At 43.8% G+C, this 17,867-nt stretch overlaps 1 protein-coding gene across 1 annotated transcript in view; it reads right to left on the bottom strand.

The window, feature by feature from the left end:
* The window catches only part of LOC137428692 (DENN domain-containing protein 2A), a 277,280-nt gene that overhangs the window by 67,522 nt on the left and 191,891 nt on the right, over nucleotides 1-17,867 (bottom strand). Inside the window, exon 15 of the mRNA XM_068118598.2 lies at nucleotides 12,654-12,802. Coding sequence (XP_067974699.2) covers nucleotides 12,654-12,802 — 149 coding nt within the window. The remainder of the gene's footprint in view (nucleotides 1-12,653; nucleotides 12,803-17,867) is intronic.

Genomic DNA, 17,867 nt, shown 5'->3' with positions numbered 1-17,867 from the left:
ATGAGGAGTGAATTCCAACATCCATGTTATTGAAGCTGCAGTGATTGGCTTTACAAGGCCTTTGTGTCCTTGCAATTGCGACCAACGCTAAGGGGTGCAGCTATTTTACTTAATACGTAGCTTAATACATACATATTTTGTGTAATACAAAGAAATACGAGGAAAATGAGACACAGACTCTTTAGCTAATCATGTTTATGTAAAAAAAAAAAAAAATTCCCTTGTTTGTAGGTGAAATGGCATACAAGTGAGCACAACTACAGGAGGAAGACAAAACTCGGCCTTGGCTATAAATCAAGTTTAGCGACTCTACATTTACAGTCAATGAACTATAATTTTTCAACGCCATTCACAAAATCATGATAGAACAGATAGACTAAATTTGTGACCATGGGGTTGAGAAACGCTGCTATTGTGAAGTAAGAAAATAGAATAAACCCCAAATACCAATGGAAAGGCCCATACAAGGTGACCTTCAGAATATACATTGAGATTATTACCCAACAGGCAAAATTACATTGAAATGACCATGAACCGACGTTGAATACACATATTCCTGCTGCTCAACGTTGTGGTCTTAATTTTGTTCAACATTGAAACAGATGGTGGACGGGAACAGTGGTGAGTTTGAGGTGAAGATGTCAGTGCATCAGGGGTCGGTACTAAGTCCACTACTATTTGTAGCTGTGATGGAGGTGCTGGCTCAGAATGTAAAGGAGGGTTTACCATGGGAGTTGTTGTATGCAGATGATCTGGTGTTGATTGCAGAAAGTATGGATGGACTGAAGGAGAAGATGAACAAGTGGAAGGAATGTATGGAGACAAAAGGTCTGAAGGTGAACATCGGAAAAACGAAGGTGATGGCAAGTGGTAAAGCATGTGGTGAGGTGGAAAGAACTGGGAAGTGGCCATGTGCTGTGTGCAGGAAGGGTGTCGGAGTGAATTCCATTCAATGTACAATGTGCGCTGAGTGGGTTCATCAAAAATGTAGTGGTTTGAGAGGGTCATTAGCCAGTGTGGCAGCTACATTCAAGTGTAAGGTGTGCACAGAGGGAGCTGCAGATGGAGGAAATGTTGAGTTGGATCTTGGAGACGGCGTGAAGCTAGAAGGTGTGAAAACATTTTGCTACCTCGGAGACATGCTGAATGGAGAAGGTGGATCAGACTCAGCAACGGTTGCCAGAGTGAGATGTGCATGGAAGAAGTTTCGGGAACTGAGTGGCGTGCTGATGAGGAGGCGAGTGTCGTTGAAGCTGAAGGGAAAGGTGTATGCTGCATGTGTGAGAAGTGTTATGATTTATGGGAGCGAGACATGGGTCATGAATGGGTCAAGCATGACATGACATGGGTCAAGCAGCAACGAAGGGTGGAAAGGGTGGAAATGCGAATGGTTCGGTGGATGTGCGGAGTATCGTTGAGAGAGAGGAAGACAAATGATGAATTGCAAAAGATGATGGGAATAGAGCCTGTGAAGGATGCTGTGAAGAGAAACAGGTTGAGATGGTTTGGTCATGTGTTGAGGAAGGATGAAAGTGACTGGTTGAGAAGAGTGATGGAAATTAATGTAGAAGGAAGTAGAGGACGGGGAAGACCGAAAAAGACTTGGCTAAAGATGGTGGAAGAAGAAATGCGGGCAAGGGGGTTAACAAGGAGAGATGCAGAAAATAGGGCAAGATGGAGAAGATTGTCATGGGGACCGCAAGGCTAACCCCCGCTCTAGCAGGGAAAATGGCCTTAAAATGCCTGTTGTGGCTTCCGCTTCCGGCTTCCGGTCCGGTATGAAGAGGACGCAGGCGTCACATGCTCGCCGCTTCTTCGACCGGGCCACTGTCAGTTGCTTGCTTTTTTTGGTGGTCGTGCGGATTTTTTGGCCATTGAGTCTGCCCTCTGCATAGCCCCGGCTCTGCTCCCTGCTTCGCCTGCCCAGCTCCTTCGCCTGCTCGGTTTGTTCGGGCACGCTCTCGTGGGTTGTGACCATCGCAGCGGTTTGGTGGCGGTTTCCCGCCGTGATCTTGATTTGTTGCGGCGGCTGTCGATTGCCGCTGCATTTGCCGCTTTGCCGTGATCAACCTTGGCCTCGTGATCGTCTCTTTGCTCCTGCCTGCCCTCTGCTTGGTCCCGGCTCTGCTCCTGGCTTCACCTACCTGGCTCCTTCGTTTCCTCGGGCCCGCTCCCGTGGGTTGGGACCATTGTTTCACCTCCTCAACCTTGGCCTCGTCTCGTCTCTCCTCTCCTGCCTGACATGGCTCTGGGGTACTACGCCGCAAGGCTCCTTCTGCTCAATACCCGCTCCACCCCATCATGCATCTCTGCCATCAAATCAAATGGACTCCTCCGACGACCCAGGTACATTCACCGTGGCTCCAGTCGTAAGTTTGTATATTTGCAATCAGGTCACTCCATCCCCGTCCTCTGGTCGGCTCAGCGCACTCTCACTCTTCGTCCCAGCGCAGCTGGTCACAGCAACGCACACAATCGCACCTCCTGCCTACGAACCCTGGCTAAATCACCTGAATTCATCCCTGCTGTTCAAAACAACATCAAGCTCACCCTGTTCAACGCCCGGTCCCTCAACAACAAATGCCTCATCCTGAACGAATACATCCTGGATAACAAACTGGACTTTCTCTGTCTCACCGAAACCTGGCAACAACCTCTGGACTACTACACACTCAACCTCACCACATCCAATGGATATTCTTACATCAATAAACCACGCTCGGGGGGCCGAGGTGGTGGAATTGCCGTTATCCACCGTCAAGACATCAGGACCAGCCTCATCCCCATCGCCTCATCCTCATCATTTGAACACCTGGCTTTTAAACTCTCTGGTCGCACGCAGTCAGTCATGGCTGTCGTCTACCGCCCTCCCAAACCACACCCATCATTCCTGTCTGACTTCTCCTACTTTCTGACCCAGCTATGTTCCCTCTCCCCCTCAATCCTCCTCCTTGGTGATTTCAATATCCACATGGCTCCACTGACTCCACAATAACCACTGACTTCACTGATTTACTCACCTGCTTTAACCTCACTCAACATGTCAACTTTCCTACCCATAACCGTGGTCACATTTTGGACCTTGTCTGCTCTACTGGACTAATTTTGCACCATCTCTCTGGCTCCAACCTCACCCTCTCTGACCACTTAGCTATCACTATGACCATCAACATCCCCACCCCAACACCAAGACATTATCGCACTATCAACTTCCGTAAGCTAAACGCTCTTTCACCTACCTCATTCTCATCCACCCTCTCTGAAAAAATGTCCACTTCTCCCTTCGTTGACCTCCACACCCCTTCCGACCTCACTGACTACTACAACCACACTCTCTCCTCCTGCCTTGACCAGCTTGCGCCTGTAAAAACCAAAACAGTTTCTTTCACCCATTCTGCTCCCTGGTTTACCCCTGAACTCCGCCTGATGAAAACTCGTGCTCGCCAACTTGAAAGACTCCGCAATAAAACAGGTCTCACAGTTCACTCCCAAGCCTACAAGGACCACCTACAACACTACAAAGATGCCCTCTCCCGCGCCCGCTCCGCCTACTACTCTCAAATTATCCACTCTGGCTCCGGAAACCCAAAAGCACTCTTCTCGACAATAAACAAACTCCTTCACCCCCTGAACACCACCACCGTCATTCACAGTAGACAACTGCATCTCCTTCCTCTCTTTCTTCCAACGCAAAATTGACAACATCTACAACAGCTTGACCACCGCCGCACCCGCTCCCCCTCCAACCACCTGACCCCCTTGTCCTGCCATCCCCTGTCTCGGTTCTCCCCAATCTCCCCTACTGACCTCTCTGAACTCCTCATAGGAATGAAAACTGCCACCTGCACTCTTGACCCCATCCCCTCCAGCTTTGTCAAGGCCTCCCTCCCTGCTCTCTCTCCACTTATCATTGCAACAATAAACTCCTCCCTGTCTACAGGCATCGTCCCACCTTCCCTCAAAATTGCTGCTGTTACCCCCATTCTAAAAAAAACCTGGTCTAAACCCTGACACCCTAAACAACGTCAGACCCATCTCTAACCTACCCTTTCTGTCAAAAGTTTTGGAACGCGCTGTAGCCACTCAACTCAAACATCACCTCTCTGCCAATAACCTGTATGAAACATTCCAATCCGGAATCCGCTCCAACCATAGTACTGAAACTGCTCTCCTCAAAATCACCAACGACCTTCTCCTCTCCTCTGACGCTGGCAACCTCAACATTCTCGTCCTCCTCGACCTCAGCGCTGCCTTTGACACCATCGATCACACCATCCTCCTCACCCGACTTGAATCCACCTTTAACGTTACCGGCACTGCCCTCTCTTGGATTAAATCATACCTCTCTGACAGACGCCAGTTAATCTCCATCAATAACTGCAAATCCCCCACTGCTCCCCTCCCCCAAGGTGTCCCCCAAGGTTCAGTTCTTGGCCCCCTCCTCTTCATCCTTTACCTGTCCCCCCTCGGTCACTTAATCCACCGTCATGGTCTCCAATTCCACTGCTTCGCCGATGACATCCAGCTTTTCATCTCCACCAAGTCCGTCTCCACCGACACCCACTCTATCCTGACAAACTGCATCACTGAAATAAAATCCTGGCTTCAAATCAACTTCCTCAAGCTTAACTGTGATAAATCTGAAATAATCATCATTGGCCCAAAAACGCTCACAAAATCCACCCATAACTTTGCCCTCAACATCGACGGTATCCCAGTATCCACCTCCACTCACATCCGGAATCTTGGCGTCATCTTTGACCAAATCCTCTCCTTCGACAAATACACTAAACAGATCACAATGTCAGCCTTCTTTCACCTGAAAAACATTGCCCGTCTCTGCTCATCCCTCTCCTCCACGGCTGCAGAAACCCTCATCCACGCCTTCATCACCTCCCGTCTGGACTACTGCAATAGTCTCCTCTATGGTTCACCCTCAAAAATCACCAATAAACTCCAATACATTCAGAACTCCGCTGCCCGTCTACTCACCCATTCCCGGACCCGTGACCACATCACCCCCGTCCTTTACAAGGTTCACTGGCTCCCCATCCCCCAGAGAATCCAGTACAAAATCCTCCTCTTGACATACAAAGCCCTCCATAACCTGGCCCCATCCTACCTGGCTGACCTCCTCTCCAGACACACTCCCACCCGCAACCTCCGCTCTGCTGGTACCAACCTCCTGACCCCCCCCCCCCCCATCCGGACCAAATTCAGATCCTGGGGGGACAGGGCCTTCTCCATCGCTGCTCCCACCCTCTGGAACTCACTACCTCACACCATCAGAGACTCCTCCTCACTCACCACATTCAAAACATCACTAAAGACCCACCTGTTCAACACTGCATTCAATATTTAACCCACAGCATTTAACCCCTGACTATCTCTTCTCCTTCTCCCTCCTTTTGCTTTAAATATTTCCCTATTGATTCTTGTCTTTTTGCAAGTGTTGTTTTCCTGTATTGTTATGCATTATGTTTTGCACTCTGTCAAAGCGCCTTTGGGCTTCTTGAAAAGCGCTATACAAAATAAATGAATTATTATTATTTTTATTATGTTGTTGTTGTTGTTGTTGTTGTTGTATTGAAACAATGTCAAGTGCCTGCAAGTTACCTTTCCCAAACACGTTCAAACAAGTACAATAGCTGCCTTTAGATCTCTATCGAAAAGGCGATGTAAAATTAGGCAGAAGGATGAAAATGGGATTCAGGATGACAGGATGGTAAAAGTGATCTGACACTATTCCTTTGGGCATTGACAACTCAGAGAAAAACACGTTGGCATCAGATTGTCAATCCTGCAAATCCATTGTTTGTGTATAATAATAATATGTACGTACATTGAAATGAGAACTGCTGTCTAATGCTTTTTATAAGCCATATCAATGTTGAGAGTCCAAACAAAATTACAATTACTTTGTGGAATGTATTTTACACTACACTACTCCAGGGTTTAGTTCAGGTATGTTCGCAATGCTTTTCCAGGTACGTTTCCGATTGAGTGAACACGTGGTGCTCACACGGTATCTCTATTACTTAAGAGGGAGTGGAAAAGAAGACAGAGTGGGGTGCTCTGGTTCTGCTTTTTGCAAAGACCACCCAGCAACAATCGAAAGCGACAAGGCCGGCAGGACTTTCTGCCAAACGGCTGTAATCGTCCTCCTGCCATTTGGAAGACATTCCTCACTGCCACGTGTGACCATTGGCAAACATGTGTGCACCTTTGTTTTTTGTTTTTCATCAAGTGAAAAGTTAACGTTTCAATGTCTTCAACAATAATAGCCGCTGAGATTTGCTCTTTAGATTTTTGAGAACAATTTGCAGTAACTACAAAAGTAAACGAGTTCATTAAAAGGTTGTTCTTCTGATCCGAATGATGCCAAATAACTTTTTCCATGACTGTAATCCGTTTCATCAAGCCCTGCATTCCAGCACGAGGGTTGAATGTGCATAAGGCTGAGCTATATTCAGAAGTCTGGCTTTGCATCCAAGGCCTAATCCAGAAAATTGCCCAACTAAAAGAAAGCAGACAGAAAACCATCGCCTTCATGATAAAGTCCTGGTATTGTACTCCTTCAAAAATTCCTTTTGGAAAAAGCTTTCCTATGGAAAAAGTGTCCTTCTTCATTGCCAAACTGTTGCTAAGCAGTTTTTATTGTTGTGTGTGTCATTGGTATAAAGTAAAATAATGAATGAATCAAAGAGAACTTCATACTTTTAGACGAGCATCTCTTTTCTGATAATGTTGAATTTAACATGGAATTATGTACATCCTTAAGTGAGAGAAGTTAATCAAGAATGGATTTGAGGAACTTCCTACATCCCTTTTTTTTTCTTTTACCGTTTTAAGACATTCAGGAAGCTTCCTGAACAATATTTTCTTATTGCCTCGTAAGGCTCGCATTTCTCATCATGGTATCATAAAGGGACACGTATCATGATCCTTTGCTGTCGGTTCAAATAACACTTGCGGGTAATTGGAAGCGGCAAGAAACATGCTGGTGTCAGTCGGCCTCGGGATTACATGAAACAACTGGAGGAAATGCGAAAAGTAGGACCCCATAAACTGTGATAGATGGTGATTCAAAGGCTTACTTCTACTGAAAAGCTTTATGATAGCTCAGGGCAATTGCAACATCTGTGTGCTTGGAAAGCTCCTGGGAACCCTAGCCTTCCAGGCATGTCTGCGTCTTGGCTTTTGGCCTCTTGGCTGAAAAAAACCTGACCCTTGACCCTGTCATTTACTTGTGAACGCAACCCCCATACATCCGTCTGATCGTTGACCTCTTGAGTATACAATTGTGGAGCATGCCTTGATTAACATTAAAAGGAAAAACTAAGTCATTTATATAAATAAAATGCCAGCACAAAGTTTGCTTGAGTTTTACAAAGATCAAAGTTACTTTACAAAGCCCTTTGTCATCTCTAAAAATGAAATCACTATCATGATCACTTTTCAAATTATGTTGTTCTTTCGGCAGATTTGCAATAGGCCAAGGCTACATCACTTCCTGGAACAGAATGGGTTTGTGGCTCAGCAGCATATGATGATGAACTCAAGAAAAGACTTATTTTCATGTTTTCTTTATGTTCTCTTATATTTGACTGTGATTCATTGATGTATGTGAAACTCATTGAGCTTAATATCATTTTCCACTGTATTAAAGAAACTTTGTCTGGCTCTGGCATAATCATTTTTCACCATGATTGAGATTAATGTGCATTTCCAACCCCAAATTACCTTTAATATATCATCTCGGTTTTAATATCTAGGGTAGAAGAATGAATAGAGTTTAGACTCGAGGCCATGGGCTCCCAAACTTTTTTTTAAAACAAACCAGAATTTTAAATCGCATTCGTCTCGTGACCCAGATGGTAACGGCACATGCTTGGTACCTGCAAAAAAAAACATTGTTGGAGAAAACTCTTTCGACATGAACCCCTCCCCCTCCCCCCTAAAAAACCGGAATTTGTGAGAAATTGTCAAGCTGCCAACGTTTTAATATGGTATGTCACTGTAAGATCAAGCGGCACATCGTCATCCGCCACCCATCACAAGGTACTCGAAACCCAACTTCGGACTGTGACCCTGGTTCGTGAACCCCTGCTCTAGAGGTATGCACACTTGCCTATGAGCGGTCTAGCCTGGGTTTGAATCTCGTCCCAGCTATAAACTGCTATCCTGGTGTTTCACAGGCAAAGTGAGGCATCACTGGCTGTGCCGTCCTTTGAATGAACATTAAACTGGGTGTCCCAACCGCTATTATTAGTTGGTGGACCTTCAACATCCCACGATGCCCTTTGCGAGTTATTGCTGCCACCCTGGTTAAATTCCATCAAATTGTGACCTGGACTGCGAATAGAAAGTGGCCTGGTCTGTAAAGGAGGTTCATTGACACCAGGTTACATGGATTGCTATATCAGAATGTGGTTGCTGTCTGGGTGGGAGTTTCTGCACTAAAAACAAATTGGGCATGTGGTTTGCATATTTTAAGTGAATGGCCTTGATTATGAATAGCAATCAACAACAACAATGTCTTACTTCTCCAGTTGCTACACAAACATCTGGCAAAAGCAAAAGACATGCATAATTGCCCAAAATTGTGATAACAGAGTTGGCCCGTTTGGCATTCGCATTGGGTGAACAGCTCATGATGCCAGGATCCCAGGTTAAAGTCTCATATTCTCTTCGTTGTCAAGTAATGTCCTTGTGATGCAGGTAAAACTAGATGGTATTCATAGAATACTTACCCTGCGCAGTCAACTTGGTGCGAGCCAACTCTTCTGTTTTTGAACATTTTATTTCTTTGATCCAATATCAAAGTTTCGGGAATGTTTATGTTCTAGCTTATGGAAGAACTTCGGAACAACCAGGACTCTTCCTAGAGCTGGCTGCCCGGCCAAACTGAGAAATCGGGGGAGAAGGGCCTTGGTAAGAGAGGTGACCAAGAACCCGATGGTCACTCCGGCTGAGCTCCAGAGATCCTGTGTGGAGATGGGAGAAACTTCCAGAAGGACAAGCATCAACAACACTCCACCGATCTGGGCTTTATGGCAGAGTGGCCAGACAGAAGCCTCTCCTCAGGGAAAGACACATGAAAGCCTGCTTGGAGTTTGCCAAAAAGCACCTAAAGGATTCTCAGACTGTGAGAACCAAGATTGAACTGTTTGGTTCCCCCAATTGCTCAGTTTGGCCAGGTGGCCAGCTCTAGGAAGAGCCCTGGTTGTTCCAAACTTCTTCCATTTAAGAATTATGGAGGCCACTGTGCTCTTGGGAACCTTCAATGCAGCAGAATTTTTTTTGTAGGCTTCCCCCAAATCTGTGCCTCGACACAATCCTGTCTCTGAGCTCTGCAGGCAGTTCCTTCGACCTCATGGCTTGGTTTTTGCTCTGATATGCATTGTCAGCTGTGAGACCTTATACAGACAGGTGTGTGCCTTTCCAAATCATGTCCAATCAATTGAATTTACCACAGGTGGACTCCAATCAAGGTGTAGAAACATCTCAAAAATGATCAAGAGAAATGGGAGGCACCTGAGCTAATTTCAAGTGTCATAGCAAAAGGTCTGAATACTTATGTCAATGTGATATTTGTTTTTTATTTTTAATTAATTTGCAAAACTTTCTAAAATCCTGTTTTCTCTTTGTCATTTTGGGGTATTGAGTGTAGATTGATGCGGGAAAAAAATGATACGTATGTGTAGTATATGAATTTAAACGATTTCAGCATAAGGCTGCAACATAACAAAATGTGAAAAAAGTGAAGGGGTCTGAATACTTTCTGAATGCACTGTACGTCACTGAATGCTTAACCCGGCTTTTCGCTTCGCGAGCGCAGGGTAATTGTACTGGTCTGCTAATGTGTCTATCCTGTATGTGTTAGGTATATAGTTCAAACATCTTCATGTACATGAGACATTGTAGAAAGGAGAAGAAAAAATGGTGTGATGGTGTAACAATGTCAAATTGCTGTTCATAGAAATTCCAATCATTCCTACACAATATGATTCCAATAGATGATAACACTATTAGATCGAGAAATACAGGTACCAGGAAAGCATGAACCTGAGGTGAGTTCAAGACCATTGCATATCAGGTACTTCTGGAAAAAGATCATTCGGATTCAGAGGAAGATCATCCATACATAATCAACATGATGAAATAAAATGATGCTTAGCAGACGCCAGCCACACTGATTTAGTTTGAGATGTGCAAATCACCATTGAACTGCCCTTGTTAAATGGCTATGTTAAGCATTTCAGTGTAGCTGATACTTGACCTTCACTTCAAGTTGGACAAGGCTAAGTATCAATTTAACTTGCATTGCAATGAGATGTCCTAAACCAATACTGATAAACAATCCATCAATGAAATTATTTTACTTCCGGTGGCATTATCCTTTTGCAAGACCCATTTGAGGTTGAATTAATTCATTGGTTTCTTGAATCTTTACAATAATTCATGGACCTGTGCGTGTTTCTTTGCCACGCTACTCCTCCTGCAGTTCTTGGCCAATTAAATCCAGACTTTATACATAGGATCAGCATGACACCAATTAGTGCATAGAGGTGTTTTATCTTTGCCGGTGTCAAGGTCTCATAGGGTCAAAGGTCAAGGTCACATAAAATCATCAATTTTCATCCGATTCACTTAACAATATGAACAGGGTTTGCATATTGGGTCACTGAAGCCTATTGTTTGAGGTCAAAAGGTCAAAGCCCATGCTCACAAAGCATAAATTTTCATCATATATCAACTTGAAATTTTAACAGAATTTCTATTTTGGTTCACAGACCTAGTTCCCCAAAAATCAGGACGATTGATTAAGCCTTTTTGACATGTCAACGGTTTCCATGAGAACAATTTCACCACATTATAATCAAATGGGCCTTTTGTGAATTTAATATTACCACACAGTAAATCAGTAATTTTCCAGTATATCAAATTGAAACTTACAAAGCTAATTGGTACGTATGTGTAATATATGTGTGCAAAATCTGGTCAAAATTAGTTGAAGGTCAAGGTCAATGTCCCGACCGCTAAAGAACGTCAGAGGCAAAAACATGCAAAACACATATTAGGTTGCGATTAGAAAATGTATTAACCAAATTTGTTATGCATAACATTCAATCATACAAAACAATTGATAGATCAAATTTACAAAATTGCTGTATCCATGGCAACTATTGTTTATTTGGATTTCACAGGTATCATGTTATGCACATCTTTATTGTTTGTTTGCAAGCATGATATCTCAAATTTAGAGACAGATTCGGACAAAACTTGGTGTACAGGTTGTGTGCGTGACAAGTGTGATTTGATAAGATTCGGATCCGGACACTAGAATTTTAAAAGTGATTCTTCATCATTAAGCATTAAAAGAAAGCCTGGTGTTCGCGTAGAGGTTCGGATGCCGGCTTGGGATCCTAGGATCCTGGGTTTGAATCCTGGTCGATCGCTGAATTAACGCTAGGGGGGTTGACTCAGCCTGTCATCCTTCCGAGGGCAGCAAATTTAGTACCAGTTCACTGGTAATTCTCTGTGTGTCGCAAGAGGCGACTAACAGGGTTGGCGGCAGGAAGGGCATCCGGCCATAAAACGTTGCTTCAAAAAAAGGGGACCACGGTGCCCGAAAAGGGCCAACCCTTGCTCTGCGGGGAAAAATGGCCTCGAAAGGTGGTTCTTTTGTTTCTTCATAATTAAGAGATGGGGCAAAAAGCAATATATAGCATGATATCTCAAAACATTGGACGAATTATGACAAAACTTGGATGAGTTGGATAGGTGACAAGAACAAGCCGATTAGATTTTGATTCAGGTCTGGATGTAGATCCAGCTGATCAGTGGGATACAAAATGTAAACTCTTTAGCCTGCTCATGTCTATAATCGCTATAATACGTAATTGCGCTGGCTTTATACAGTCTACTCCTGTTATGTGAGGTGGTGATTTGTTTGTTCATTTCCATGGACTCGCTAGCTTCCTTAATACTTGTTATTTGGCAATTGACTATTGCTTACCTCTCCAATCTTGATTTTTCTGTCTTCAAGCTAAAATTAATCACTCGGCAAGCGAACACCTCCATCTTGATAAAACTTTCAAGGCCCCATGGAAAGTTGGAGGAACACATGTCTGGCAAGGCTAGCATCGATCTGCCCTACTATGAAGGTGATGACATTATTAACGATAACATTACTGTGCATGATTGAGGACAGAATTAGGTTTTTGCTGAGTTTTGTTTTGTGGGGAAATGGTGGCAAAAAGTTTTTATCTTACTTTGCTTGGGAAAGAAAGACTAAAATTGTCTTTCTGTTGCTTGAATCAAATTTGTGTTTGGATGCATGCAAAAACTGTGCCAGCACAGCAACCAATCAGATTTCCTTCAAGGGGTTCTTCACAGTTGTGGTGCATTAGTACCTTTGGAATATACAATTATGCTAAAGATGGGTATTGCACATTCTGGTACATTCATTTCATCCTCGAGGTATCTTCAAATCATGACTTAAAAGAACACCATAATGTCTCCAATGAAACATGTCATACCATTCTATACATCACAATAGGTCGCCAGATAAACAAAAAAAAATCAGGAAGTAAAATCAGCCATGCATTGCCTATGAGAAATCGTTTACAGCTGTCCTAAAAGCATACCTCAACTTGTCGGCAGTAAAGATCACGCGACGCTCCATAAGTAGTGAAGCAAAAAGCCGGAGCAGCTGCCGTACGCCCAAGCAGCGCAGCAAGCACGAGAAGTCTACGTGCTCAAGGCGCGAGTCACTTGGTCGACGGAGCTTGATGAGCTGGAACGGCCAGGAAGAAGAAGGCTGATGAGATTGGGTGGGACTGAGAACGGTCTTTGCAGTGAAAAGCCCGTTCTAGCTTATTATTGTAGACTTTGGCAGGTACAGTTATGTTGATCAAGTATATGGACGAGAATAAAATACTTTGCCCAAAATAATGCTTCAAAAGATTGTTGTCGTGTGCAATTACTGTATATGCTTTGTGGATGCCCATGTGTTTTGTTCCTCCTGCCCCAATAAAGGGCAAATCACATGCAGTCCAGTTACATTTCATGGCTCCCTGTAGGCATTTTCCCTAATTTGGTATAAAACTTTTTTGCGATGGCTGTGCTACACATACTTGTCCACTGCTTATTCTACAAAATGCCTAAAGGGTGTCCAGAAATGTCAGTTTTGAGTGCAGATTTGTATCAAACTGCTCATCATTTTGTTTTCACTTGAAAAATGATTTTAAAAAGTCACAATTAAGTTCATTTGCATAAAAATATATACATGCAAATTCACCAAGATTAAAAGTTTTCGGCAGTTTTCCAAAAACGTGCAAAATGGGGCCTTTCGAGAATGATGCATGATCACGCTGAATATCGCTCAAATATGCAATGTCGTGAAAAAGCGAGTGAGCTATAAATAATTCAGAGCACATTCAATGAATATGAATTGCTGGATGAAGATAAAAGCAATAAAAAACACTGTTGACGGATCGAATTGTTTTGCTAATATTCAGTCATGCGGATTCAAGCCTGTTGCATTGGCTAGAACTATTGGAGAGAACCAGCCAGTTTAGTGTGCTTGGGAACTACAGCCAAAGATAGCATGATCTGGCAACATAAATTATTATATAGACAGCAACTATCAGGGATGCTCCTTCACGGTGGTTGTACCACCCCTCCCCCAATGCAAGTCGGGGGCCAAATCTTCCCCATTCTTCCTTGCAGCCTGGATTCATCAGGGTAGTGAGGTCACAATGGACCAGACCTTTCCCTCTTGTTTCTGTCTCCTCTCTTGCCCTCTCTCTCTAACTCTTTCATGGTCCTGACTTTGTGAAGGCAGGGTACACCATCCTGGATGTGGGGGATCTCTGGATTGTTCCTGGGAGATTAATCGACTGTCTACATGCCGTGGGCTTGTTCGGAAGAACGATCCGGGGCGATACAACAACAACAAAAACATCAACAATTATATTAACACTGAAAATTTCCTTCGACTTTGATTGGTTTTTAAGGCATTCGATATTAATTTGGTGGGCTGCCAGGATGGCCTTGAGGTATGCATACTCGCCTCTGAGATGCCGAGCTTGGATTTGAATCCCGACTCAGATATAAACTGTCATTCTGGTGTTTCACAGCCAGTCACATTAACGTGTGTGGCATCCCATCTGCTGGCATTAGATGGTAGACGTTAAAAAAATCTCACCGTGCCTTTCGCAAAGAGTAGGTGAGCTATCGCCAGCTTCATAGTCAAATTCCAGCCACAACTACTGAGTCGAATGTCAGGCCTGACCATCAGGTTTGTGAAAAAGTTGGACCAAAAGCTTCCTCCCTCAATAAAGTGGGAATAATTGTGTTCATTAAATAAAGAAGAAGAGGATAACAGAGAATGATCTTCTCCCCTCATGATTTATTTATTTTTGTTGTGAGCTGAATAAAGCGCTTTGTGAGATGATTGCACAAATAGCTCAAGATTATACTAGCTCAGAATAGGGTCATATACATTATACAGTCATGTGAAAAAGCAAGTACACCCCATGTAAAGTTTTGACTTTTTCAACATATTTCAACATACAGCTATTTGATCTTCATTTCAACAATATTGATAGATAAAGGTGATATAATATAACAAATATCATGAAGTATTTACATTTTGTAGTCCATTGTATAATTTAAATAAACATAAATGCAAATTTCGCATGTGGAAAAAGTAAGTACACGCTTGGCTCCAATATGTGGTATTGCCCCCTTTGGCAGAAACAACCTCAAGTAGGTGTTTCTTATAACTGCCTACCAGTCTCTGACATCGACTGGGAGAAATTTTTGCCCACCCCTCCAATCCTCCATGCAGAATTCTTTCAGCTGTGCGATATTTGAGGGGTTTCTTGCATGCACAGCTCGTTTCAAATCCCCCCACAACATCTCGATGGGATTTAGATCCGGGCTTTGACTTGACCATTCCAGAACCCTCCATTTCTTTCTTTTCAGCCATTCCTTGGTGGATTTACTGGTATGTTTAGGGTCATTGTCATGTTGCAAGGTCCATCTTCGGTTGAGCTTCAACTTTCCGACAGATGGCCTCACATTATCCTCAAGCACCCTCTGGTACAATGAAGAATTCGTAGTGGATTCTATGATGGTGAGCTGCCCAGGCCCTGATGCAGCAAAGCCGCCCCAAACCATAATATTTCCACCACCATGCTTTACAGTTGGTATCAGGTTCTTGTGGTCAAATGCTGTCTTTGGTTTTCGCCAAACATGTCTTCTGGTACTGTGGCCAAATATCTCTACCATTGACTCATCTGTCCAGAGCACATTGTTCCAGAAGTGCTGGTCTTTGCCTAGGTGTTCATTGGCAAACTTTAGTCTTGCCCTGATGTTCTTTCTGGACAGCAAAGGTTTCCTCCTGGCACACCTCCCCTGTAGATCAAATTTGTGCAGCCTCTTTCTAATGGTAGAAACATGCATTTGACATCAACAGTGGCAAGAGCTTCCTGTAGGTCCCATGATGACATTCTGTCGTTCTTCGAGACTTATTTCAGCATCTTGCAGTCTGCCCTCGTGCTGAACGTGCTGAACTTGTTCAGTCCAGGGGCGGCCTGGACTGAACAAGTTTGCAGTTGTTTGGAATCTTCTCCACTTGTAGATGATCTTCCGGACAGTCGAATGATTGATTTCAAATTGTTTGGAGATCTTTTAAAATCCCTTCCCAGACTCGTAGGCATCTATAACCTTCTTTCTGAAGGCCTCAGAGAGCTCTTTTGATCTAGGCATGGTGACGCCGCACACTTCAGCAACAAAGAGCAAACCAAACTAAATGTCTGAGGTTTAAATAAGACAGGTTCCTCCCAGATCCTCTCTAATGATGTTCTAATCATTTGCACCTGAGCTGGTGCACCTGATTATAATTTTAGGTATTTGAAGTAGTGATAAATGTAGGGGTGTACTTACTTTTTCCACATGCGAAATTTGCATTTATGTTTATTTAAATTATACAATGGACTACAAAATGTAAATGTTTCATGATATTTGTTATATTATATCACCTTTATCTATCAATATTGTTGAAATGAAGATCAAATAGCTGTATGTTGAAATATGTTGAAAAAGTCAAAACTTTACATGGGGTGTACTTACTTTTTCACGTGACTGGAGCTTGTCTTTGAATCATATATGTAATTTTGAATGTAAAGCGATACAAATTATATACAGACCAGCACTGAAAAAGAAATCTTGTCTTTAACTTTGTGTTTTTGCTTTCAAGCAATGATTGCCTTTGTTTCTATGACAGGATGTTTACAGTGGAAAAAGTTATTATTAACTGCCTCATGTAGCCTTCAGCCATGTCTGCTTAAACAATGGAGAGATGAGGAATAACTGGAGAATAAACAAATCAAAGTTATCGGGATTATTCATTTTCATCTTAGCCCCAAATGTAGTGTTGGATTTTAAAACTTTGCACTTTTTGTTTTTGTGAAGCAAAACTGTTTGATACCCATTGGACGATTTTCCATGGCTCTCAGAGCAAGAGGAATATGTGAAGACTGGAAGAGGAAGAAGCATGGGTAGTCTGTTATGTGATGGTAAATATTCAAATAAAGCCTGTTTAACTTTGAAATGACTGATTCTCATGGCTGAGGAAGGTGTTGCAATTTTATCAAGGCAAGACAGTTTTGAGATTACAAGCAAGATAGGGATTGTTTTGACTGAGGGCTTTGATCTTATGGCTTTGAAAACCAAGGGCCACAGCCTCAAAGTAAAGAAAACGAGAGTTAGGACAGTATTAAGGCAGGGGTCAGGTCAGGTCAGGTCAGGTCAGGTATGGGAGCATGCTCCAGAGCAGCGCGTCGCCGCATCCACTTTCCGACGGTACTCCAGGGGCCTCCATCTGGCCATCTCCCAGGCTGATGCCTGGCAAATCCCTATCTCCTTGAGATGCCGATCAACCTGCTGCAACCACGAGGCATGTGGTCGGCCCGTTGGCCTCCTCCACTCATGAGGCTCCGTGGCTGAGAGTATCTGGTGAGCTGGATCAGCGTCCGGAAAACGAGCCACATTTCCATACAGCCGCAGGTGATGCTCACGGGCCATACAGGAAACAAGTCTCATCTGAGTCTCTCTCAGCAACCGCTCGTTGGACACAAAATCCAACCAGCGATAGCCAAGGAATCTCTGAAGAGACTTTTATTCCAAAGGAGTTGTCTCATTCTCTGGCCCTTGGTAAGGGTCCAAGTCTCGCATCCATAGAGCAAGACTGGAAGCACCAAGGACTTAAAGACTCTGACTTTCGTCCTCCTGCATAGATACCGACAGCACCACACCTCGTGATCCAGTGAATCCATGACTCCCTAGGCCCGACCCAGACGTTTGTCAACCTCTGGCTCGCAACATGCGGAGACATTAATAACTGCCAAGGTAAGTGAATCTCTTCGTGACCTCAACACATTCACCACAAACATTCACAGACAAGACAGCAGCATCCAATATGTCGATGACTGCATCATTTGCGAAATCAAGGTCAGAGATCTTGACACTCCCAAAAGATAAACCGCAGCATGACCTCTCTGACATCCTCCCCAGAATCTAGTCCATACAAGCGCTGAATAGTGTGGTAGCCAGTACACACCCTTGCTGAACTCCAGTAACACCTGGAAATAAGTCAGAGATGGAGCCACCACACCTCACAGCACTCTCAGTACCAGAGTATAGTTCAGAGATCAGATTAATCAGCATTGGTGGCACCCCACAAAGACCAAGAATCCTCCAGAGGGAAAGAACATTCGAAGCATCCACCCGAAGGGACCGCCTCAGGTGAACTCAGCAGGGTCTTTCAGTCAAAGAGTAGTTAAAGCACAGAA

Source organism: Myxine glutinosa, chromosome 1, assembly GCF_964187855.1.
Source record: "Myxine glutinosa chromosome 1, kmMyxGlut1.1, whole genome shotgun sequence".
Taxonomy (NCBI): domain Eukaryota; kingdom Metazoa; phylum Chordata; class Myxini; order Myxiniformes; family Myxinidae; genus Myxine; species Myxine glutinosa.
The sequence above is the reverse complement of the archived record's forward strand: the minus strand, read 5'-3'. Positions and strand labels throughout refer to the sequence as shown.